Source organism: Leptopilina boulardi, unplaced genomic scaffold, assembly GCF_019393585.1.
Source record: "Leptopilina boulardi isolate dan_hultmark-lab unplaced genomic scaffold, ZJU_Lbou_2.1 LbouV2_362, whole genome shotgun sequence".
NCBI classification, from domain to species: Eukaryota; Metazoa; Arthropoda; class Insecta; order Hymenoptera; family Figitidae; genus Leptopilina; species Leptopilina boulardi.
The window spans coordinates 2,122,228-2,149,054 of NW_026137932.1; the positions used below are offsets into that span (position 1 = coordinate 2,122,228).

Sequence of the window (26,827 nt, forward strand, 5' to 3'; positions counted from 1 at the left end):
GTCAGTCATTGGATTGGTACGCACACACAATAACCTCTCTCTCTCTCTTTCTCTACATATAAAATACTCTCTCGTCGTTCACTCTATTCAAAATGCAATCGATTTTGGGGGGGACCGAAGCTGATTCGATTTACTTTTAGTCGCAGGTTTAACTTTCAGTGCATTTAATTCCCTCGATTTCACACTTCATTAAGTTTGTAAAATTTACGTTCAACAATAGTTTTTTTTTAAATTTAATTTGTTTTCTCATTAAGGAACTTTTTATTTGAAAATCAATTTGATATTTTATAATTTCTAGTTTTTATATCTCATGGTGTAAATTATACACGGAAAAATATTTTAAAAAAATGTTTACCCAATGAGCGAAAGTGGAAGGTTGACATTTGTCATAATTCTTGTCAACTACCGCACCATGCTCTAGTGAAAATTTAGTAACTTCTGATCTTACTAATAAAGTTACTAAATTTTCTCTAGAGCAGGGTGCGGTAGTTGACGAGAATTACGACAAATAAATAGTAGGAACTAACTTTTAATTTTATAACTATGAACCATTTTGAGATTTTTCCCTGTTTCATCATGTATTTTCCCCAATTATTCATTATCTAGTATGAAACACTTGCTTTCAGCCACTAAATCCAATATCACACTCGTTGTATTTCTTCTTCTTCTCCTTAATTTTATTTTCTGTGCAATTTTCGAAATTGCCGATGTAAAGAAAGTATATTGTAGAACAGCCTTGACAGAATTAAAACTTAACCACTAAATTTTCACTAGAGCAGGGTACGGTAGTTGACCCAGAATTGTGAAAAATGGCATCCTTCCATGTAAATTACCCAGATATTTTTATTAATAATATTTCACATAAATTACGTATCACGTTTGGTATCAAATCTAAAAGCAAAACTTAACGGTAGCCAACGAGGATAAGGACAAGAGAAAAATAAAAAATTTCATTGGCCCCCGTTGATTTTAGCGTGTCGTGTTCATTTTATAAACCTGCTTACTAAAATTTTAAATTTTTTTTCTCTCAAATTTTTTCTAGAAAAAAAAAAGTTATTTCACATTCACTCACTGATGACATAGGAACGCTCCGACATTTATACTGACGTTAGATAGACGCGCGTACTCGAATGGACTCATGCTGTGCTGTTATCTGCGAGTTATAACGACTTTGTATATTGCCAAAAGTTTCGCATACGTCATAAATCAACAAAAAAATTAATTTATACATTTCAATATTTACGCGGTGTTTAAAATTTAATTTCTAATAACAATTGCTGATCATAATGCGGGAACTGAACATGTGTTGTTTTTTCTGCGTTTAAGGTTGGTTTCCATTGTTCCCACTCGCCAAAATTCCTACTCGCCATTTATCATAATTCTCGTCAACTACCGCAGCCTGCTCTAGTAAAAATTTAGTGACTTTATTGTTAAAATTAAAAGTTACTATACAGTTACTAAATTTTTACTAGAACAGGCGTATATGTGTATATACATTAAGGCCAACTTACAATAGATTCGCAAATATGAAGCAAAAAGAAAAGGACAGAAATATATATTTGTGTCCTTTTCTATCTCATGTATCTCGTTTGAGAATACGTCATGAACTAATAAAATTATTATTATAGAAGTGTCACGACTTTTCAAAATGCCGTCAAACCGGAAGTACGGAATATATGGGTGAATTGTATACTCCCATTTTTTTTGGGAAAAAGAAAAATAGTTGTATCGATTTTCAAAGAGAATTGACACAATATTGAAAATTATAGACCAATACAAGTGCCAAGATTTTTTTGAGAGATTTAAAGGAACATATATATAAGATACCAGTGAGATAATTATAGTGTTTTTTTTCAATTCAGGCTTAAAGTTTTTCAAGTTGTTTTGGAGAGAGAAAGAGAACAAATGTCGGCTTGATGGAGGATGAGTTTAAAGAAACAACCAGTAGCATTTGAGATGAAGTCTCCCGCTGACCTTTCTGGCGTTAGATCAGTCGGTGAACCCTGGCACAAGGAATGCTTGAGTTGGGTATACTTCACCTCTCCCCATAATCCTAAATCTCTCTCTCAGCTCTCTCTCTCTCTCTGGTTCCCAGCTACCAGTGAAGACTTTTGACGTGAGGGAAAAAAAATTCCCTTTGGTCTGCGCCTTTTAATATACTTGAACGATGTCGGTTAAATTATCTTTCAAGAAATTATAAACCTGATGACCAGGCGCCACTGGCGCTTCTGTATTACGAAGAATTTTACTCTTTTGTCCTCAAAAATCTTAAATACAAATTTCATAGAATAGTTTTTCAATATAAAAAAAAGATTATTCCCTTTTAGTTTTTAAAAATTAAAAATTTTTCAAAGAAGATGTTTGTGAATTTCTATCATAATTAGTCGATACAATTATGGGACAACAGCTGGACTTATTTTGTAAACATAAGAGATCCTCTTGACTACCCAACCTTGTCGAATGACTCTCCTTATCTTTTTGCAGGGATGGGTATATGTAACAAACTCGAGGTTTTCTACGTAATTGTCGCAAACGTCAAAATTAATGTCATAACCTCACTTTTTTTAGAACATTAACTGAAATTAATTTTTAAAAGGTAAATATAAATGAGCAATTCATTACAATCAGACGACTCACGAGAGGAAAATATTAGATATTTATTGTCAAAATAAGGGCCAACGTGGTAAAATAATTATAAGATTAATAATTCATAAGAATTCAAATAATTTCCATACGAATGTTTTTTGATTAATATTGAATATTGAGAGGCCTTACAACTCGTTTCATTTTACAAGCAATAAATAATAGAAGGCAGAACTCAAATATAAAATAATAATAATCAAGGTTGCCGGCAAACAGAAAAATTGAGGTTATGTTTACTTTTGACTGACGTAATAAAATGTAACAAACGTTGGGTAGCAAACCAAATATGAGTAATATACGTGAAATATGTTCCGTTTTGACGGCATTTTGTAAAGTTGTGTGACACACTTGTATAATAATTTTATTAGTTCATGGCGTATGATTGTAGACATTAAGGCTATACGCACAATAGCTGCGCGAATGTGAAGCATGAGTTAAAAAAGGACAGAGATATACAATTTGTGTCTTTTTCTATCTCATGCATCTCGTTTGCGAATACGTCACGAACTAATAAAAATTACTATAGAATTGTCACGACTTTTGAAAATTCTGATTTTAGAAGGTAAAGATTTTCATTTAATGATTTAAAAAAAAATTTTTTAAATTTAAAAATTTCATTAATTGAAAATGAATTCAACAATTAATGAAGACAGATGTGTCATATAGAGATGCTTTTTTTTTCATTACCAAAAAAGTAACAATGTTAGTTCACCTGAATTATTAAGATTATGTATTTTTAAATCAACAAACTATTATTTTTTTTACGGATATTTTATAAAATTATGAAATATTTTTTCAAATAATTTTTGTAAATAAGGAAAAAAAAAAGTTGAACATAAATTCAATTGGTTAAAAGATAAAACGATATAAAGAATATATATATACAGAAAGGAATATAAAAAAAATTAGTAGATCAATTTAAATAGAAATTGACAAAAAATTTTTCCTGATTGAAAATAATTTAAGTCTTACAACTTATATAGATAGAATTTAAAATGATTTAATTTTTTATTAATTTTACGTCAGTTATAATATTTTACGTATATATATTGAAGAACATTATTAAAACTAAGGAGGTAAATTTTCAAAACTATTTGAACAATTGTTATACAAAATTTCCATCGTTAGTTCATTGCTAATATTGATTAATATGGTCTAGAATAATTCAAATCTACTCTGTATTTAGCAATAATACAATATTTGTGTTCTTAAAATTTAAATTTTTATCATTCTATTGACATTTCCATATTCATGGTATATAAGTCATATTTATACGTATTTGAATTTAATAATTCAAATCGACAAATTTCTTTATTGCCTTATAAGCACTTTAGAAAATTTTTGTTTTTAAAACTATTAATATTTTTCTTGTTAATTGTTATATATTTAATTTTTAAAAATGAAAATTTTAATTATTTGTTTTTTATTGTACATGTTTGTCACGAGTGAAACCACTTTAAATGATATAACGACATCAAATGGTTTATTTCGTCATTTGAGTAAAATTAACAGTACCGTTTCAAGGGTAAAGAGAAATGACATGCTTATTATTACCATTAAAAAAATATTCAGAACTTTACAGGAAGCTAGAAGTAAGTATTTAAACTTTATTGAAAGAAAATCTAACACAATTTATTATATATAGTGATTTATCCTCAACGGTAGATACAGTTTATTTTTTAGTTTTTCTTTATTTTAATTGATTTTTTAATTTTATGAGTTATATAAAAAATATTATACCAATTTTAGATGCTTGTTCATATGAATCTGAAATTAAAGAAGTCACATATATCACATGGTGCACTAATTTAAATGACATAAAAGTTACAACAGATAACCCACTATTGTGCAATCAAACAGGTTTTGAATGTAAAGCAAATTTTTAAAAGAAATGTCAATATATACGATATAGGAAATAATTATTATGATGAATTTATGTTCAACAAATGTTATTAAAAAAAAAAATTAATAAAACTATTGTAATAAAATTTTACAATTTTATTTTTAATGGTTTTCAAAGAATAATATTCTCTCAGGAAAATTTTTCAATATTTAAAATATTTATTGTGATTAATTTATTAAGGAAATTTACATTTGCAACGTTATTATGTCGTCTTTAGATGATTTTTTTTTTTTTTTTTATTGAAATTAAAAAAATATAGTTTGTGAGAATATATTATTTTTTTGAAAAATTGGAAATACAATATGAATTATTATATATGAAGTCAGTTAATTTATGAAATTTATTTAATGTATTATTTTTACAAGATATACTATGTAAATAATAAATAATATATTGTAAAAAATAAATATATTTGATCACTTAATTTTAGGCTTCTAAAAAATTATTAAAATTAAATTAAAATAATGAAAGTTTTAATGCAAAGTTAAATATAATTTCCATAACAGACATAAAAATGTCTTTAATATTCATATATGTAGACAATTTTCTATGACTCAGTCTAAATTAGTTGCTTAAATTTTGTAGATGTTATAGACATATTTTTAAAAGATCAAAATTTGAAATTATTTAGGAAAATATAATCTTTGAAATATATTTGTGAAATAAGTAAAAAAAAGACCCAAATTTTTTGTACCGAAATTAAAAATCGAAGTATCCTAAAAACGGTATTTTTTCCATTTTCAAGGTTAAATTTCCAGAAAACCTAATAGAGCATTTTTGTTTACAGATTTAATATTAAATATTATCTTATATACATGTATTATACACTTAATGCCTAGATTCAAACAGACCTATACTAGGGATAACGTCCCGGGATGAATCCAACACCTGAACTCAAACGCACAAAAGAAGCAATCATACAGGGATGAATTTAATAATTATTAAAATTTTATTAATTTAATCTCAAAGAAATGTAATTTAAATAATAAAACATTTAGGATTTAAAAATAATTATTTTTCAATTTTCAGAAAGAATTACATAATGCATATAATTCAAAACAGAATTTATAAATTATGTTTCATAAAAATTTGTAGAAACAATTGTACATAAGTAAAATATGTTTAAATATTAAAAAGCAATATAGTGAAAACAAAGGGGAAGGGTAAATTGAAACATGTTAACTTGAAATAAATAACAATTTTCATAATTATTAATGTAGAAATTATAATTTCATACATATTTAAAAAACTGTCTTGATATTTTTTTTTGGTGATTAATTTCTAAAATAGAAGATATATTTAAAAGAATAAACATTTCAGGATGTGTCACTATACGTTCGTAGAAAAAAAAAATTGGACTTACCGATTGCGGATTCCCTTAACGGAGCGATGGCAACTTCGTCTCTTCTGGACCAGTCCCCCAGTGGCCCCTTTTCTATGCGGGAAGACCGGGGAATTATACAGGGGGCAATGCGTTCTCTGCATCCTCCTTCCTGTCCTTCAGTCAGAAAAATAAAAAAGTCAAAATAATGAAAAATCACCAAAAAAAAATTGCATTGCATAAAAATAAATGAAATTCTTCATATATTTTTTTTCTACAATTATTAAAAATTACTCTCTAAATCTGAATTAGTAAAAATGTTTACTAATTTAAATTAGTGACGCACTTTTTTACTTTAGAATTAGTTAAATTTTACTAATTGTTAGTAAAAGTTACGAATAATCAGTAAAATTTTACTAATTGAGAAGCAAAAAGTAAGTCACTAATTCAAATTAGTAAACTTTTTTACTAATTCAGATTTAGAGAGTATAAAATAAAAAATCTTACCGTGGACACCCTTCGCCCATGCCCAAATCTTCATCCCAGAGCGGCACTCGAAGGGTATTTTCAAAAATTGACACAAAAAACACTCACTCTGGGGTTTTAAAAATTTCGGACACTTCCGAACCAAGTGTTTACTATATTCTTATGGGGAAAAAAAACTTGTTTCCACTTTTATTAATTTTACTTATATTTTAAACATAGAATAAACAGTTGTTAACATATAATAAAAATAAAATTAAATTAAAAATTATGTAATTTGATTTGATTCTGACGTCAAATTCAAATTTATTACGACGTCAAAATCAAATCAAAAAATAAATTTGAATTTGACGTCAGAATCAAATCAAATTATATACATAATCGACACTCTGAATTCGTGATAAATATAAATTTTAAGGTTAGGGGTGTTTGTTTACTAAGCTCATTTTACACTTTAACAGCATTATTAAACGCAATATTAATTACAAATGTTATTAAAAGAGATATATTTAAGTGAGAATTACCGCACCAGTAAAAAAAAATTTCAAGTTAGTAAACATCTCTAACCTACAAAGTTAGATTTAATTACAAATTCAAAGATTTCACAAATGTAATTAAATCAAATTCATAGCACATTTAATTAGCAAAACACTATTTATTTTTACTTCATGTCAACAAACGTTTTCCATGTTCAAAATATGAGTAGAATTAATAAAACTGGAAAAAGATTTTATTTCCCATAAAGGCCTTTCTTCAATATGTTCAATAAAGTCACGCTATGCAAACATTTATAGGGGCCTATTGTAGAAAGGCCTTAAGGCCAGGTCCAAGTGAGGCAGCACCATCTACATTGATACTAAAATTTTGGAAAATTTTCAACAGCCTTTTCTTGAAAACAATAAGAAGGTAAAATGCTTTTTCCTTTATGGATAATTGATTATTGGCAAGATATACACCAGCTAAAACTTTTTTTGAGTTAAAATAATAAAAAAAATTTCATGTCAATAAATTAAATATGGGCACTTTTTTCACAAAAACTGTAACAGTACTTTCTCAGAAATTACAATCAAAAATGCAATTTCCATTTGGAAAATTAATAAACGCTAAAAAATACACGACCTAAGATTTACCAATCTTGAAAATAACAAAAAAAAAAGTTTTTTAACATAACATATTTTACTCATTATGACAGCCGTTTGGTAGGTTATATATGTCACCAGACGTTTCGCAGTTTTGCCGAAAGGAGGAGATTGGCGCTGTTGCTAACCACCTGAAATACATAATCTACCAAAGGGCTGTCACAATCAGTAAAGCAGTATCAATATGTTAAATATTTAATAAAATTTTTTTTTTTATTTTCGTGATTGGTAAATCTTAGGTCGTGTATTTTTTAGCGTTTATTAATTTTCCAAATGGAAATTGCATTTTTGATTGTAATTTCTGAGAAAGTACTGTTACAGTTTTTGTGAAAAAAGTGCTCATATTTAATTTATTGACATGAAATTTTTTTTATTATTTTAACTCAAAAAAAGTTTTAGCTGGTGTATATCTTGTCAATAATCAATTATCCATAAAGGAAAAAGCATTTTACCTTCTTGTTTTCAAGAAAAGGCTGTTGAAAATTTTCAAAAATTTTAGTTTCAATGTAGATGGCGCTGCCTCACTTGGACCTGGCCTTAAGAATAAAATTGTGTCGTCTGTTTGTTTTCTCCTGACGCTTGCTTTTCATTGAACTGTCAGTACGTCGAACAGACAAAATATCGAATGGCAAGTTGTCGAATGGACAAAATGTCGAAAAGCCATAACCTCGAAAAGGCAAGACGTCGAACAGCCAATACGTCGAACGGTCAAAATTTCGAAAAGCCAAGACGTCGAACGGTCAAAAATTCGAAAAGTCAAGACGTCGAACAGTCAATATATCGAACGAACAAAATATCGAAAAGTCAAAACATCGAAGAGCCAATACGTCGAACTGACAAAATGTCGAAAAATTTTATTATCAAGTATAATTATATAGTTAAGTCAATAAAATTTTTCGACATTTTGTCAGTTGGACGTATTGGCTTTTCGATATTTTGGCTTATCGATATTTTGTCCGTTCGATGTATTGACTGTTCGACGTCTTGGCTTTTCGACATTTTGATCGTTCGACGTCTTGGCTTCTCGAGGTTATGGCTTTTCGACATTTTGTCTGTTCGATGTATTGACTTTTCGACATTTTGTCAGTTCGACGTATTGGATTCTTGACATTTTGCCTGTTCGACGTATTGGCTTTTCGACATTTTGTCTGTTCGACGTACTGATAGTTCGGTGAAAAGCAAGCGTCTCCAGATTGCTACACAACGTTTGTTACATTTCATGACGTAGGCACTCGTAATGGTCAGAAGCAAATATAACCTCAATCTAGTTGGTTCCCGCTATGTGTTTAGTCTTTGAATTTTTGTTTGATTCGTTTGATTATTGCTTTCTGGACATTCTTTTTAAAAATGAATCGAGGTTATTAACTTAATAAAAATTATTAAACTGAAGTGCAATAAATTATTATTTAAAGAAGATTTCATCTCTTTATATTTACCAGTAGATCTATTTCATGGACGTAAGAAGTAAATGGACCCAGCACAAAGTTGCGGGGTGGGGACTCATGTAGGTAAGAGGAGAACTGTTCAGTGCGCATGAATTGGTGGAAATTCTGTGATTGGTCGAACATTGCGTCGTGTATAGCAGACGATGCAAAATGGAAATCGACTATTGTTTGTTGACAATGTGTCTAGCGGTTTTAATTATGCATTCTATTATAATCTTAGAATAAGTAAAACATGGTAAAAAAATATGAAAAATGCATTATTAAAACGTGTGAAAATTCTCGGACTATTAAAACAAATGGAAATAAGAAAAATGTGACATATCACAGGTAAGTATTTATCTCGTGTTTCTCTGTTTGTTCACGGTACAGGTTATGTTTTTAACAATTTTTATGTGACATTTTTTAATTATTAATTTCATTATTTATAGAAATAGTTGATCATATTTCTTTTAAATGTATCTATTCATAATTTATTTTTATTAATTTTTTTATAATTCATTTTGTATTATTAATAACATTATTATATCGTGTTATATTTTATTTATTGCATATTGTTTTGTATTTGGAAAATATCTGTTTCATATTAAATATTTACAGAAAAATGTTATTAATTAATTTAATGGACACTTTTTTGAAAAACATATTTTTTTAGATTGAAATTTACGGATTTTATTACAAGTTACTTTTTATAATTATGTTATTCGTTTTAAATTACGCGCGCCGGCGCAAGCGTACTAAACGGCCAATCAACGTACTTCCACCAATGCCTCACCCTTCACCGAAGATCGGTTTTACCCCCCTTGTCTATCAAACATACAACGTGCTGGGTCCATTTACTTCTTACGTCCATGATCTATTTACATGAGTTGCCTGAGACATTATTATAATTTATCTGTTATGATGATGAGGCGAGTCCGAGTTGACATCCGAAAAGTGAGGTTATATTTATAATATGGTTTGCGACAATTTGTTACGTATACTACACATTTTAGGTATCATACGTAGCAAACCTTGAGTTTGCGACATTTACCCATCCCTGGAAAGGATAGTGATATATATCTCTGTCCTTTTCACTCTTATTATTTTCGGTTTTGCATTCTGCATTTACATCAACATGTAACTCCATCCTTAAACTGCAGTCCCATGGCAGCGTTTTGGGTTGCGTTTTGTCACTAAACCATGAGTGTAAAAGAGATGCAGATATATGTTTGCTATGTTTACACTCTGGTTCTAATGACAATAAACGAAACGCAAAACACTGCCATGGGACTGCAGCCTAATACTTTTAATTTTAACTAGAATTTCACTAAATTTTCACTAGAGCAGGGTGCGATAGTTGACGAGATTGATGACAAATGGCGAGTGTGGAAAATGGCAACTTTCCCTTTATCAATTTTTTACGAGTGGGAGATCAATTTTGTTGCATCGGTCAGGCATATCGCTACATTTTGGAAAAGTATATATACCATATCCTCGTGTTCGGAATTAAGACCACGTGTTAGTAAAGTGATCATACATATTAATTTTCTATGTTTACTTTTTTGTGAATTAATTTCTTTATTATCGGGAGTGTTCGTAATATTTCAAACCGCAATCGTAGTAAAAATTAAATAAGTATTATTTCGTACAGTTAACACGTGGTTCGGTAAGTGTCGGAAATTTTTAAAACCGCGAGTGAATGTTTTTTTAGTGCCAATTTTGAAAAAAAAACCGTTTGAGTGCCGCTCCGGGATGGAGATCGGGCATAGAGGCGAAGGGTGTCCACAGTAAGATTTTTTATTTTATCATTTTTAATGCAATGTAATTTTTTCTGATTTTTAATTATTTTGACTTTTGTTTATTTCAGACTGAAGTACAGGAAGGAGGATATGCAGATAAAGCATGGCCCCTGCATAGAGGCCATCGCTCCGTCGAGGTAAGTTCAATTTTTTTTCTATGAACGTATAGCGACACAACCTGAAATGTTTAATTTCTCAAATATATCTTTTTGTTTTAGAAATTAATCACCCCAAAAATATCAAGAGGCATTTTTTAAATGTTTTAAATTATAATTTCTACAATAAACATTTTGAAAATTGGTATTTATTTCAGATTTATTTATTTTACAAAATGTCAAAAGATGATATGAAGTAGAGGTCAGGGGATAAGGTTGGGTAGTTAAGAATATCTAGGATCTTTTATGTTTACAAAATAATTCGACTCCTATTCTATGGCAGTTTTAAACGCTTTTTAATAACCTCGAATTAATTTTTATATTTTCTATTAAATCATTAACTTATTCTCTCTGTCAAAATTAAATATAAAATTTTCATCTCAAAGAAAATAATTTTTTTTTAAAGTTTTTAATAAATGTATTTTAAACTTTATTAAATTTTGTGTGCATTGATTAAAATTCGTACAAAGAAACTCTGATTTTACAAATATAAGAAATATATTCTGAAAATTTTAATCGAAGTGATTCGTAATTCACTTATTAAAGAAACATATATTTTTTTTCAAATTATTCGAAATCATGTAGATTTACATCTTACATCTATAAGCCTTTCCATTGCACTGCATTGGTTTCAATCTTAATGATCCTGAATCTGCAAATCCCATGCACCGTCCAGTATAGTTAACTTCTTTAAAATCATCATTTGGGCAATTTACTGAAATGATGTATACGTAAATTTTTTTTAATTTTACTAAAAGTCTTGAGTAAAAAAATAATTAAAATTTAACAAATTTGAATAATAATTATATATAAACTACTTTTTAAAAACAAACATTTCCCTAACAGCATCCGGATATTTAGAATAACCATAGGATGTCTCAGGGATATCCATAAATATTTTGAGGACATCCATAGGATATTCTGAAATATCCGTTACTGTTAGGGTTTTCATATATTTATTGTTAACAATATTGCGTTAAAATACATGAAAAATATTTTTAAAAATAATCTATAAATGTATATATGTATTTAATTATAAATCAATAGTTTAATTGAACTGTCTCTGCCAAACCAATATATCGTCGACTTTGACCTCTTCGATTTGGCTCAAATTTTTTTTACCATTTTGTACCCTCCAAAAATAAAAAGCTTCATAATTTTTTTCAAATTTTTTCATCAAGCCGCTTACGAGATAGGAATTTTTCAAAAATTGGAGAATTTTAATCATTTTTTAATTCTGAATGTTCATAACTTCCTTAAAAATGCATCAATTTTAAAAGTTTTTTTTTTTAAATTTGTTTTTTTTACTCAACTTTTCAAAAATTTCATGCAAAAAATTATAAAATTAAAATTTACTATATTATTTGTAATTTAAAGGTTAAAATCTTGTTTTTAAAACTGTTTGTATACTTTGAATTATTTCAAAAAAATTTCAAAAAACTACTTTCTTTTACGAAAATTTTAAGCCTAATCCGATCGTGAGGAAACAATTTTTTCAATATTTTCAAAAAAAAATTGTTAAATTTTGGATATTTTGAATTTTTTAAAAATATATGTATATATATATATATATATATATATATATATATAATTATGGCTAATTGAATAGATTATTTTGTATACTAAGATTATTTTTGTGCTGAAATAACTCATTTACTTTCACTGATAAAAAAGTTTCAATGATAAAAAAATTTAGTTTAAAAATTTTATCTGTAACTAACTTATAATAATTTTATTATAAGTATTTAATATATATATATATATATATATTATTTACTTTAATGTAATTAAGTAATGTTTATTTATCAAACAATTTTATATAAACTTACATTTGGCTACATCATTTGAGTGGTAGTATATATAAACGGGTTCTGGTTGGTTCTTCTTTCCTTCGATGGAAATAATAAAACATAATAGAAAACAAATTATGAAAATTTTCATTTTTAAAATTTTTTTACTGCTTAACGGTTATATATATATATATTCAGGTATTCTATTATTTTAGTAGTTGGTTGCGAATTATTCGTACAACACTGTTGATCAGTCTGACTTAATCATCATTGAAATTATACTTATATACTGTCCAATCAGACAGGATATAATCTGAAAATTTACATATACTAATATAGTCGCGACGATAGCGACATCAAAAGGCCCTGACATGTACTTAAAAAATATATATGGATGGATTATTGTAGATGTGTAATATAGTAATAATTTATCACATAAATTTTATACTAGGGTAAATGACCCAGTTAGTGGCACCTTAAGCTGAATTTTTGACTTCATGAATTAAATTAGCATTTAAATGATAAAAGACTCTATCATTCATGATATATTATATCGATTCAAAATGTAATGCAGAATTTAAAAAAATTATCAATTTTTATTAAAAAATATATTAAAATGTTCTAATTAACAGGAACTTCTATTGTATTCACTCTGTATCGCAGTTATTGGCACCCCACTTATTAATACCTTTAAATTTTCTAAATAATTGAATTTTACTGCAAACTAATTTAGACTTCAAAAATATAATATCAAAATGTAAAAAAATTAAAACAAGTGCATTAAAGAAAAAAAAAACATAACGTGTATTTTAAAGAAAACAATGCTGGGTTCTAATAATTGGCACACACCCCAAAAAAAAAGATTTCTTTGATTTAAAGAAACCAGTTTCTTTGACTTGTTTTTTCTTTATGATTCAAAATAAAATATTTTCTATGAAACAAAAAAAAGCTTCTTAGTTTCAAAGAAAATTTTTTTGATTCAAAAAAGTTTTTGTTTGAATGAAACAAATTTGTTTGAAATAAATCAATTTTCTTTGAATCAAAGAAAAATTTGCCAAACAAATTGATTTCTTTAAATCAAAGAAATCTTTTTTCTCGCTGCAGTGCCAATAAATGAAGTATTTACTTAAGATAATCTTGACTCCCCAACCTTGTTGACTGAACCATATACTTCATATCGTTTCTGTTCATATAAAAAAAATGTTTATTTTATATTATCTTCTCTTTGTAGATAAAATTTTTTTTTTTGAGAAAGATTAATTTTGACACAAAAAAAAGTTTTTTTCATGATAAAAATTTTTTTTTTTCCTCAATGAAATGAAAAAGATTAAGAGCATTTGAACCTTCGTGACGTCACAAATCATTGCGCATGACACGCAAACTTCTCAGGTATGTGAAAAGCACATTTGAATTTTTTTTTGAAAAAACCTTTTGGAAAATGTTCAGAATAACATAGACTCCGTCTGTTATGTGCGAAAAATTCAAAATTTTGCGTTTAAAACGTTTTTTAAACAATGTTTAAGTTGGTTGTCAAAAGTAAGGAAAAATACACGAATTGCTTATTATATGTAGGCCATTTTTGGAAAGACCAGGATAAATTAATAAGTAATAAGTAATTATAAGTAATAACTAAAATTGTTTATTACTAATTAAACAATAAATTGTTGTTGTTTATTTACTTTTTTAAAAAAAAACATACAAAAATGCAGTTTTTTTCTAATTTTGCTATTTGCAAATTTCAAAGTTGTGAAAAATATTTGTTTAAAAATTGAATTATTCTTCAATTTTTTAAATAAATAATTATTAAATACTTCTTATGTTTTTTTCAAGAAATCATTGAAAAAAACAGTTTTTTTTAATTTTGAAATTTACTAATTTAAAAATTGTGAAACGTAATATTTAAAAAATGAATTAGTTTTCAATTTTTTAAATCAATAATTATTTTTTTTATTGAAAAAACACATATAAATTGAATTTTCCAAAAGCAGTTTTTGGAGAATTTTTCAAATTACTTATCTCAATGTTGTTAAAAATAATAACTAAAAAGCAGATTATTCTTCAATTCTTTAAATAAATAATTATTGTTTTATTGAAAAAAAATTCTATTCAAAAAAATGGAATAAAATTGATTATTCTTAGTATACTGCAATTTAGGTTCAATTGGTAGGTTTTTTGAAGGTTATTACGTTTTATTTAAGGTAAAAAAATAATGGAGACATGCTGATTAATTTTATTTGAATTCGTATAAGGAATTTTTTCTCTTTCCAGGAAAACATTCTATCCCAAAAAATGGAATAAAATTGATTATTCTTAGTCTACTGCAATTTAGGTTCAATTGGTAGGTTTTTTGAAGGTTATTACGTGTTGTTTTAAGGTAAAAAAATAATAGAGACTTGCTGATTAATTTTATTAGAATTTGTATAGAATTTTTTCATTTTCGATTTTCCAGGAAAACATTCTATCCCAAAAAATGGAATAAAATTGATTATTCTTAGTATACTGCAATTTAGGTTCAATTGGTAGGTTTTTTTGAAGGTATATAATATAATTAAATTAATAATTGTTTGAATGTGCATTTTTATTAGTAATATTGAATCAAAAAAAGATTGAAATAATTTTTTTAATCATTTTGCAACAGCTATATTAAATATAATAGTAATAATAGTTATTTTTTATGACCCCGCCGTAATTGATAACTTACCCTAATTTTGACATAAGAAAAAACTTTCTTTCTCTAAAAAATTTTTTTTTCTAAATAAAAAATTTTTTTCCACATTAACATGAAAAAAATTAATTTTGACATAAAAAAAATTTTTTTTGATAAATAAATTTTTGTTTCTCAATAAAATTAGAAGGATTAATTTTGACATAAAAGAAACGTTTTTTCTTGATAAAAAAATTTTTTTCCTTAATAAAATGCTTAATATAATGTGGTTCAAGAACGACTGACACCACCACAAATTTTTGTTTTTTTAAATAAATGATTTACAATTTTTTCAAATTTTAAATTCAGAGAAATATTAATTTTGATACAAAAAAAATATTTCATTAAAAAAATTTTTGTTCGTAATAAAATTTTTTTTTTATATTTGTACTACAAACGGATCGTGCACATAATACATTCTTATTATTGCATAAATAGGCACTCTAAATGTCTATTAACCATTCCTAATAGTTATTTATTATTATTTTACAACATATTTCGTCGATTAATGACAATATTTTACAAGGAACCGAATCTTAACCCAATTCGGTTACAACTCGATTTATCCAATCCGCCAGGGATATGGTAATCTCTACTGATTTAGGCATAAATAAGCCTTGCCTTTACATTTGACAGTTCCAATTTTTAGAATACTTGGATTAGGAAATCCGATGCAATTTCCATAGTAATTATTGATTTCTCTAAATTTGCCTGGACATGTCACTGAAATTATATTAAAAATAAAATTGTTCGTTTAATTTATTTCTAAATTTCAGATTAAAACATCCCAGATAGTACGTAAGCTTCAAATGTCCCACCTAATCCAAGCTTGCATGGTAAGCTTACCGAAATATTGCAGTGTAAGATTTCTGCAAGATTGCGGTGTAAAGTTACTGCAAGATTGCACAATAAGATTATCGCAAGATTGCTCAGTAAGCTTGCACGGTAAGCTTGTAGCAAGATTGGTGCAAGATTGACAAATAACCTTACATTGAAACTATAAAATTAAAAAAAATGTTTCGTTTAATTTATATAGTAAAATTTATATAATAAAAATATATATAAATTAGACGAAAAATTAAAAAAAAATGTTTTTATGTTCAAAGTAAGGTTATTTGGCAACCTTGCACCAACCTTGCTACAAGCTTACCGTGCAAGCTTATTGTGCAATCTTGCAGTAACCTTACACCGCAATCTTGCATTTATCTTACACTGCAATCTTTCGGTAAGCTTACCATGCAAGCTTGGGTCAGGTGGGACATTCGAAGCTTGCCGCAATGTAGCTGCAAGCTTACGTGATATCTGGGATTATTAGCCTTACAATAAGCATAAATAAATAATAATAAAAGAAACACATGTAAGAAACCTAAGAAACTAATATTACAATATGTATTCTAACCTCAAAAAATGCAATTTATTAATTTTTTTCACAATTTTACAATTAATTTTCAATAAAATTTTAAATTCTGTAATTTGAAAATTTTAATGATAATTTTTATAAAATATATTTAAAAATTAAAAAATTTATTCTTTGTAGATAAATTTTAAAACTTACTTTTAATTGCGGATAATGTGTAAACAGTTGGGTCACGAATTTTTTTATTATAATTCTGTCTACTGTAAGGTCTACCGCCTTTAACAAATGCATCAATTGACACGAATAAATATAATAAAAAACAGAAAATGAAAATTTTCATTTTAAACAATTTATTTGGTACGGAAAAAATAAACGCAAATTGAATATGATAAAATTGTAGAATTCTACCAGTATATATATACTTATAATCAATTATAGAAAAGTAAATAATATATACATAAAATATTCCCTTGTTAATATAATATAATAATTCTTTTCTAATGTCTCAAATTTGAAAGCATTTGATCAAATAAAAAAAAATATTTGTTAAACAATTTTCGTCACGTATTCACTGTTTTCGTCATTTACTCACTACATTGATAAAATATTTTCACGATTAATCATAGGAATTTTTTTTTTATTTCAAATTTATAAATATTTATGAAAATTAGTAAATGAGTTAAAGATAAACTATTTTTCACGTTATTGCAAATCTATATTACCGACTGATAGTATAATGGCACTAAAAAAATCTTCATTACCGACTGGCGGTAACTATATCTATTATTGAAGTCTATATTACCAGAACAAAAAAAACTGCATTATCGACTATAGATAATTATAAAACCGTTCGTTGGTAAACTCATGATCTTTATTACCAACTGACGATAAATGAGTAAATAAATGTGAAACTACAGTGGAACGTCTAAAATGCGACACTCATATTTTTTAAAAATGGAACAAAAAAATAAAAAGGGACAAAACTAAAAACAATTATATTTAAAAAAAAATTGTTCAATAAAATAGAAAGAATATATTTTTTTTTAATCAAATGTTTTAATTTTAAAATAAATTTAATTTGTCTAACGAAAGTACATATTTTAAATATTTACACTATGTAAATATTATAAACTATTTTTTATGACGCATTTTATTAACAGCTGTTTCAATTTTAACAATGTTACTAAAAACAAAGTATAACTTGAAATTTTTTTTTACATTGAAATTATTTTTACGCTTTAAAAATTATTTCTTTATAAAATAATAATAATAATAATAATTTATTAACGACCAAGCACTAAAAATATTAATTATCGTTTTTTTAAATTTAAAATCTGCAAAGTTTTAGAGACTGATAATATTTTTAAAGTATAATTTTTCGTAAAATCATTGTCAACATTTTTTTTATCTACATTTTAGCTAAATATATAAATCTTAATTTTCGAAAAAAAGGTAATTATCTATTTACAACAGTTGAATTTAATGTTTCTAAAGAACGTCAATAAAAAAATTGCAATGGTTATTGCTAAAAAATATGTTTTAATTAATAATTTTCAAGGGGAACCAAGAGTAACTGATTTTCAAATTGTAGAAGAAAAATTACCTCCTCTTAAAAATGGTGGTATGTAACATATATAGTATTGAAATGAAGTATTTATTTTAAAATAAAGCATTAACGAAAAATTAAATTTTTTTTTCAAATTAATTATATTTAGAATTCATTTTTTTTAAAATATTATTTACCAATATTTTTAATTACAAATTTTTTATATTTTTTGAATTTTTTTTTTTATTATTATGACTTGTTTTGCAGAAGTTCTTGTTGAGGCAGAATTTTTTTCAGTTGATCCATATATGCGATCGCCGACAATTAATAGGTCAAATATTGGCGCTGTTTTTCATGCAAATCAGGTGGCTAAGATAATTGAATCAAAAGATCCACAATTTCCTGTTGGTAAAAGAGTTAAAGGCTATTATGGTTGGAGAACTCATACAATTATCAATCCCACAAAATGGGATCATTCTGGATTTTTAAATGAGGTACCGAGAGTATTACCTTCATTTGACGATTTACCTTCTTCTCTTTATCTCGGAGTTCTTGGCATGCCCGGGTAAGAGAAATATTCAGAAAAAATTAAAAAATCCTAATTATAGTGTGTTTCTAGATTTCCAAAGTTGATTAACCCTTTTGTTCCCAAGATAATCTGAAAACTTTAAAAAAGATAAGTGAAATTGTTCTTACAGTTTTTCGGGTCGCTGATGACGAATTTGAGGTCAGATTTTTCAAATTTTTAAAATTCAAAATGGCGGATACAACATGGCGGACAATTTTTTTAAAAGTGATTAAATCCGCTCGAAAATGGCTACTCGGGGGTTTTCGGGGTCGCTGATGACGAATCCGGTGTTAGTTTTTAAAAATTCAAAATGGCGGATCCAATATGGCGGACGACTTTTGGAAAATCTAATGCAATTCGCTTCCAACTGGTTACTCGGGGGTTTTCGGGGTCGCTGATTACGAATCCGGTGTTAGTTTTCAAAAATTCAAAATGGCGGATATAATATGGCGGACGACTTTTGGAAAATCTAATGCAATTCGCTTCCAACTGGTTACTCGGGGGTTTTCGGGGTCGCTGATTACGAATCCGGTGTTAGTTTTCAAAAATTCAAAATGGCGGATATAATATGGCGGACGACTTTTGGAAAATCTAATGCAATTCGCTTCCAACTGGTTACTCGGGGGTTTTCGGGATCGCTGATTACGAATCCGGTGTTAGTTTTCAAAAATTCAAAATGGCGGATCCAATATGGCGGACGACTTTTGGAAAATCTAATGCAATTCGCTTCCAACTGGTTACTCGGGGGTTTTCGGGATCGCTGATTACGAATCCGGTGTTAGTTTTCAAAAATTCAAAATGGCGGATCCAATATGTCGGACAAATTTTTGAAATTGTTAGATTCGCCATGTTGAATCCGCCATTTTGAATTATGAAAATTTTAAAAATCTGCCTTCAGATTCGTAATCAGCGACCCGAAAACCTCAGAGTAACAAATTTCTGGCGAATCTAACAATTTCAAAAATTTGTCCGCCATATTGGATCGGACATTTTGAATTTTTGAAAACTAACACCGGATTCGTAATCAGCGACTCCAAAAACCCCCGAGTAACGAGTTTCAAGCGAATTGCATTAGATTTTCCAAAAGTCGTCCGCCATATTGGATCCGCCATTTTGAATTTTGAAAAACTAACATTGGATTCGTAATCAACGACCCCGAAAACCCCCGAGTAACAAATTTCAAGCGAATCTGAACGATTTTAAAAATTGGTCATTTTTAATATTTGTTTATATATTTTTTTAAAGAATAGAAATTTTTAGACATCATCTAGTCTAGAAATTTTGAAAGCACTATTCCTCCTGAAGAAAATGCCTCAAAGCAGACTTAGAAATATTAATTTTGTTCAGAGTTATTGAGGTTTTTGTAGGTGGGACATATATGTCCCATGGGAACGAAAGGGTTAATAAAAATTCTTCTTTAGTCAAAAGAAAAATTAAATTTTAATTATAATTTTTCTCTAATTTGAATGTGATCTTTGTCTAACAGGGCTTAAATGTGGCGCTGAATAGTTTTACAAATTTTGAATTTTCAGTACTTTCTGTTCTTCTATATAGTAAATTGAGAATTGTTGAATCACTCGATAAGTGGGACAAAATATTAAAATTTGTCTCAATTAGGGCTTAATCAGGGCTCTGTCTAGTTTCACAAAGTTTAAATAATTATTAAACGAATTACACTGGAAAATGTAACAGAAATCTAACAAATTGGTTTAAGATAAAATTTTTGCAACGTAATTTGTTTAAATAGGTCTCTGCCTAGTTTTTTGAACTAAATTCGGGGAAAAAATCTAATTTGACAAAATTTAATAATAAACCTACTCGAAATGTAAATTTGTAAAAATATATGTCAATCTAAATTTATGATTTTCGCTTTCTAAACATTAAATAGGGCGCTGAGTAGTTTTACAAATTTGGAATAAGTGAATTCGCAGTACTTAAAAATATAGTAAACTGAGATGAAATACTCGAAATCCGGTGGAAAAAGAGTAGGATTGTCTTCTATTAGGGCTAAAACATGGCGCTGTCTAGTTTTATTTTTTTATTAAAGAAATAAATAGAGCAAAGTGTAGTTATATGTAAATATTAACTTACTAAAGTTAAATCATTCGAAAACGGCCGAATTTTTTTAATTTATCTGAATTAGGGTTTTATCGGGGCTGTAAATAGTTTTCTATTTTCGAATTAAATGGCTCCTTTTTGTCTTGATAAAAAAAAACTAATTCAATCAGTATAGAAAATTTAAGGTAAACCTTGTGAGATGAAAAACTAATCATGGCTCAAACAGGGCTGTAAATAGTTTTCTATTTTCCAATTAAATGACTCCATTATTTTGAAAAAAAAAACTAATTCAGTCAATATATAAAATTTAAGGTAAATCTTGTAAGATCAAAAACTAGTCATGGCTCAAACAGGGCTCTGCCTAGTTTTCCACTTTTGTTTATAATATTATCACTGAAAATTTTCAAAAAATCAATATTTTGCTGATTTAAATTAATATTCTTTTTTTTAGAGACACTGCGTATTTTGGATTTTTAGAAATTTGCCAACCTAAAGCAGGTGAGACACTAGTTGTAAGTGGAGCTGGTGGAGCAATTGGATCGCATGTTGCACAAATTGGAAAAATTAAAGGTCTCAATGTTATTGGTATAACTGGAACTGATGAAAAATGTCATTGGCTTACTAATGATTTGGGAATTGATCATACAATTAATTATAAAACTGAAAATGTGTCTTTAGCACTGAAAAAAATTGCACCCAATGGTGTTGACTGTTATTTTGATAATGTGCGAAAATTATCATTAATAAAAAAAAATAATTATAAATTAAATATTTTCTAAAGAAATTAAATTCAAATTTTTTTTGATTTTATATTAAAATAGAAATTTTGTTTATTAGGTTGGTGGCAATATTTCTGATGCTGTAATTAATCAAATGAAAGAATTTGGACGAATTTCAATTTGTGGAAGTATTTCAAGTTACAGTGATGATACTTTAAATCAAAAAAGATCGACAAAATTTTTTCAGGTATTATTTCTGACAAAACAATTAAAAATGGAGGGTTTCATGCTACCAAGATGGAAACATAGATATGGAGAAAGTTTTGAGCAAAATTTAATGTGGATTCGTGAAAAAAAACTCAAATATCGCGAAACAATTTACGAAGGTTTTGAAAATACAGTCAATGCTTTTGTCAGTTTATTGCGGGGAGAAAATATTGGAAAAGCCATTGTTAAATTATAAATGTTAAAAATTGATTTCTGAAAGATTAAAATATTATTTTCTTAATTTTAATTTAATTAAATTTTTATTTTATCAAATTAAATATTTTATTTTCAATTTAATTCAATTTGAATATAATTATTATATAATTTTCAATTTAATATAATTAATGTACCTAATTAAATTAATGTAATTAATATAATAAAAAATGATATAATATATTTATTCATTATTAAAGTTGCTGAATCATAAAAATTTCTAAAATACCTATAAATGAACTTAAAAAAAATGCAAACTAGTCATTTATTTTTAACATTTACAAAAACTCAAGGTTTTCAATCATTAAAAAAAAAACTTTTATTTTTTAACCTTCGAAACTTGCAACGAAAAACCTGTTTGCCTAGTTTCAATTTATAAATTAATTTTCAATTTATTTTTAAAAAGTTTTGCAGATTTATTCAAATCTTGTTTTTAGCAAAAAAATTTTTTTACGAACAATATAATAAAGGAAAGTCATTTTTATTCAATTTAAAAAAAAAAAAAATGACAAACCAATATGCTAAGTTTTTTACATTGAGATAAATTGTTGAGTTAATGTTATACTGTGACAATACGTAAACGATGCTCGTTGCATAATAATTTTTTATTACATAAAAGTATAAGAAAAGAAACAATGCTATTGTTATGGAATTAGAAAAATATAAGCATTTTTCATTGAATATTTTAATTATTAATAATTTAAAAACAATTTGGGAAAATTTATTAAAAAATGCAAAATTTTAAAAATTAAATTGTCAAATCATAAAAAATAACATATTTTACAAAAAAAGAAAAATTATTGCGGTGAAAAACTTTTTTTTAAACATTAAAAAATTTTAAAAATTATTCGCCCGTTATTCTTGGAAATAATTACGAAAATTTTAATCTCTTATACATTTAAAATTTAGAAAAAATAAAAAAAAATAACTAAATTACTAAATTATTTACAATTTTTTTTTTATAATAAAAAATAAATTATTCACTAATGTTTGTAAATAATTTATAAAAATGTTAATTTTTTTTAAACATTTTTAGACATTAATTATAAATAAAAATATATAGAAAAAGTAATAATATGAAAATAATAATATTCTAATTCAAAAAAAGTGTGGAAAAAAAATATTATTAATAAAAAAATTTATTGTTAAATTTGTACAATTTTTGTTTTTTTTTTTTAGTCAAAATCAAGTTTTTTGAAATTTCCATCAACGCCAAAAATTTCATTAGCATTTTTTGACTTGCCGGGACGAAGCTTTTCATTGACACGTCCATTTTTTTCATCTTCAACAAACCAATCGTGAAATTCCGTTAACAGTTTCTTTCGATCGTCATAAAATTTTGACAGTGGTCCCGCTTTTCCACCAGCTTCATTTGGCAATATTTCCAATGGAATAAATTTCTCTAAACTTTCCTTTGTTGAGTGAAGATGTAACTGAAATTTTTTTTTTTATTATTCATTAATTCAATTTTTTAATGAAATAAATAACTTTATATTAAAAAAAAAATAAATTTTTTAAATAATTTTATTATTTCATTATTTATAAATTATATATTATATTTATAATTATTTTATTATCTTGAAGATAAAAAAATATATCTAAATCGGCTAAAATCTCTCTACTATGTATGTTAATTTTTCCACAGATATTTTTTTAACCCCACTGTACAATTTACAAATTTAGAAAATTCTAAAATTTAGAAAGCAATTCCACTCTATATCTCGTAAGTTTTAAATATTTTAAAAACTTAATTTCATCTTCTTTCTTTTACTTAATAGCCAAGCTAAATGCCTCGAATTTTTGTTTTTTAATTTAACAAAAAAAATTTTTAAACAGATTCCTGAATTACCGATATGAATCAAAGTACAGTTTGGTTCATTATCAAAATATATAATACTGTCGGTGAATATTTTGGACATAATAGTATTTTACTAGGGGGGCCTACATTTAAGGTTATGTTCGTTTTTTGGTCATTTTCCTTCAAAGTTTGACATAAATTTTGAGGTTAAGTTTGTTTCTTGGTCGTTTTTCGACAAATTTTGACATAAATTTTGAGGTTATTTTTACTTCTTGGTCGTTTCCCGACAAAATAACGTAACCTCAAAATTTAGATCATTTTTGGCGGAAAATTCACTTCCCTCTTAACGTAAAGTAGGGGGGGGGGGGGCATGCGACTATATTTAGAGTCTTGAAACGAACATAACCTCTACATTCAGGTCATTTTTGGCAGGAATTACACCCTCTCCCTTCAACAAATGGGCAGAGGAATTGCGGCTATATTCAGAGTCTTGAAACAAACATAACCTCAGAATTTAGGTTAGTTTTGGCGGGAAAGGAGAAGGGAGGGAGGGGGTACTTGCGGCTATATTCAGAGTCTTGAAACAGCGGCGGCGGCGATATCTTTTTGTAAAATAGGTAGATAATAATAATAATAATAATAATAATAATAATAATAATATAATATTTTATGAGAATACAAATATTTCGATTCTTACCATGTCTAAAAGTTCCTTTTTCATAAATGGCTTACAAATTGCCATCATGAGATCAAAAATTGGCGAAACATTCATAACATGCATTTCTTTGAGTCGAACTGGAAGTCCATCTTGAAGATAAAACATGGCCTTTTTTGCAATAGAAGGATTCATTCGACTGACATGTCCCAATTGTGTTCCATGCATATCCATTAGCATTGCGTGACCTTTAACAGTGCCCTCTGTACGAAACCATAAATCCATTACCATATTGAATCCTTTTACAGATTCACTGTGCACAAAATGTGATGGATCAAAGTCAATGATTCTTGAATAAATTATATTGTACCCATTTTTTGACAATCCTTTTAATGGCATATATACCCTGTTATGACAATTATTAAAATTAAGTACATTAGAGCCCAGATAGCACGGAAACTTGCAGCAAGCTTGCGGCAAGTTCACCGTGCAAGCTTGCTGCAAGCTTGTCTGAGCTAGCGAAATGTCCCACCCAGGGCAAGCTTGCTGTAAGCTTTCCAGGAAAGGTTGCTGCAATCTTGCCATGAAAGATTTCTACAAGATTGCTGCAAGAATACTAAGAATGATTGCGGCAAGCTTGCCGTGAAAGATTGCTGTAAGCTTGCTACGTAAGGTTGCAGGAGAATTTCAACAAGCTTCTGGAAAGGTTGCTGCAATTTTTAAAAAATACATTCTAAATTTAAAAAAAAAAATTTTTTCTCGGTTAGGGTCTTTGGTTAGTGTCTGTCGAACCCGGGTTCAATTCCCAGTCCCCTGAAATTTGTTTCGAAAATTTTCTCCTTAAGTTTCCAAATGAAAATAAACAGGACATAATTAATAATAATAAACGTCACAAGGATTTTCAAATTTAAAAAAAACAAATAAATTTTTTTTTAATTTAAAATGTATTTTTTAAAAATTGCAGCAACCTTGCAGCAACCTTTCCAGAAGCTTGTTGAAATTCTCCTGCAACCTTACGTAGCAAGCTTACAGCAATCTTTCACGGCAAGCTTGCCGCAATCATTCTTAGTATTCTTGCAGCAATCTTGTAGAAATATTTCAAGGCAAGATTGCAGCAACCTTTACTGGAAAGCTTACGGCAAGCTTGCCCTGGGTGGGACATTTCGCTAGCTCAGACAAGCTTGCAGCAAGCTTGCACGGTGAACTTGCCGCAAGCTTGCTGCAAGTTTCCGTGCTATCTGGGAGCATTGAATGTCAGACATAACCTCAAAATAAAAACACTAGAAAATTAAAATAATATTTTAAATAATTTTATTATACATATACTTTGAAACAGCCACCAATTTGAAAAAAACGATTTTAATAAAAAATAATAATAATTTTAATAATAAAAATTATTATTTATTATAAATAAAAGAACTTACGCTAGGTCGAGTTGCTTTTGAAGAGTTGGACAATTTTCTAAGTCTCTGTTTGTAAAAATTTCAGGCATATGTGTTCTCATTGTATAAAAATTGTCAATTGTTTTTTTTGTTGGTTCAATGGAATAATAATTACTATGTAGAAATAATATTAAATCAATATCAGATACTTTTGGTAAGTGAGGTTGCTTTTTACACCATTCTCTCAATGCCTGAAGATCCGATTCCTTTAATTCGGGATTTTTCTTAAATTCCTCTTCCACTGTGATCATCTTTATTGAACTCATGATTCCAAATTTTTGTTTTCAATTTCAGAGTAACATTAGTTATTGAAATTATTAAACATCAACTACTTTTTTTCACCAATTTTTTTTATTTTTAATTAATTATTATTATTATTATTATTATTAGTAATTTGTTAAAGAATCTAATTTTTCAATATTAATATTTGTAAATGAATTTTATTTTGTTTATTTAAAAAATTTTATTAACACTGTTTGAATTAAAAAATATCCCAACGAGATGATTCGTGTTCTTCCTATGGTGACTAATAAGGAACTAAGCGCAACTTCAATTACTTTATGCCACATGCAGTAGTGTGATGTCATCATTCTATAATGACAAAGCTGATTATCAAGGATATGTAACAATCTTTTTTTTTTTAAATCTCAACATCACGTTTTAGATAATTATTATTTAATGAATAAATATAACTATCAAGAGAAATCATTTCTAACATTTGACAATTTAATATTTTTCTTTGTCATAATACACCTGTTATTATAAATTCATGCACTAAATTATGTAAGAAAAACAAGTTTTATTCCAAGGATTTATTAATAAACGCTAAATTCACAATCATGT

The 26,827-nt window shown here is 27.1% G+C and overlaps 3 protein-coding genes and 2 long non-coding RNA genes across 5 annotated transcripts; 2 read left to right on the forward strand and 3 right to left on the reverse strand.

The window, feature by feature from the left end:
* Nucleotides 1-3,927: 3,927 nt before the first annotated feature.
* On the forward strand, nucleotides 3,928-4,639 carry LOC127286705 (uncharacterized). The gene is made up of 2 exons (XM_051313243.1): nucleotides 3,928-4,235; nucleotides 4,393-4,639. Exons 1-2 carry the CDS (start codon nucleotides 4,043-4,045, stop codon nucleotides 4,527-4,529), a joined length of 330 nt encoding a protein of 109 aa, XP_051169200.1. The 5' UTR covers nucleotides 3,928-4,042; the 3' UTR covers nucleotides 4,530-4,639.
* A 6,355-nt stretch (nucleotides 4,640-10,994) lies between these two features.
* LOC127286708 (uncharacterized) lies at nucleotides 10,995-12,974 on the reverse strand. The gene is made up of 2 exons (XR_007843777.1): nucleotides 12,697-12,974; nucleotides 10,995-11,582 (listed from the first exon to the last, which is right to left on the reverse strand). It is a non-coding gene; the product is annotated as an uncharacterized LOC127286708 (long non-coding RNA).
* A 2,837-nt stretch (nucleotides 12,975-15,811) lies between these two features.
* Nucleotides 15,812-17,107, reverse strand: LOC127286709 (uncharacterized). Its single transcript, XR_007843778.1, has 2 exons — nucleotides 16,917-17,107; nucleotides 15,812-16,084 (listed from the first exon to the last, which is right to left on the reverse strand). It is a non-coding gene; the product is annotated as an uncharacterized LOC127286709 (long non-coding RNA).
* A 1,029-nt stretch (nucleotides 17,108-18,136) lies between these two features.
* On the forward strand, nucleotides 18,137-22,072 carry LOC127286761 (prostaglandin reductase 1-like). The gene is made up of 5 exons (XM_051313340.1): nucleotides 18,137-18,170; nucleotides 18,277-18,339; nucleotides 18,532-18,829; nucleotides 21,342-21,615; nucleotides 21,728-22,072. The coding sequence occupies exons 3-5, from the start codon at nucleotides 18,573-18,575 to the stop codon at nucleotides 22,070-22,072; spliced, it is 876 nt and encodes a 291-aa protein (XP_051169297.1). The 5' UTR covers nucleotides 18,137-18,170; nucleotides 18,277-18,339; nucleotides 18,532-18,572.
* Nucleotides 22,073-23,210: 1,138 nt separating this feature from the next.
* LOC127286698 (alpha-tocopherol transfer protein-like) lies at nucleotides 23,211-26,760 on the reverse strand. Its single transcript, XM_051313230.1, has 3 exons — nucleotides 25,967-26,760; nucleotides 24,585-24,948; nucleotides 23,211-23,522 (listed from the first exon to the last, which is right to left on the reverse strand). The coding sequence occupies exons 1-3, from the start codon at nucleotides 26,248-26,250 to the stop codon at nucleotides 23,265-23,267; spliced, it is 906 nt and encodes a 301-aa protein (XP_051169187.1). The 5' UTR covers nucleotides 26,251-26,760; the 3' UTR covers nucleotides 23,211-23,264.
* Nucleotides 26,761-26,827: the final 67 nt, after the last annotated feature.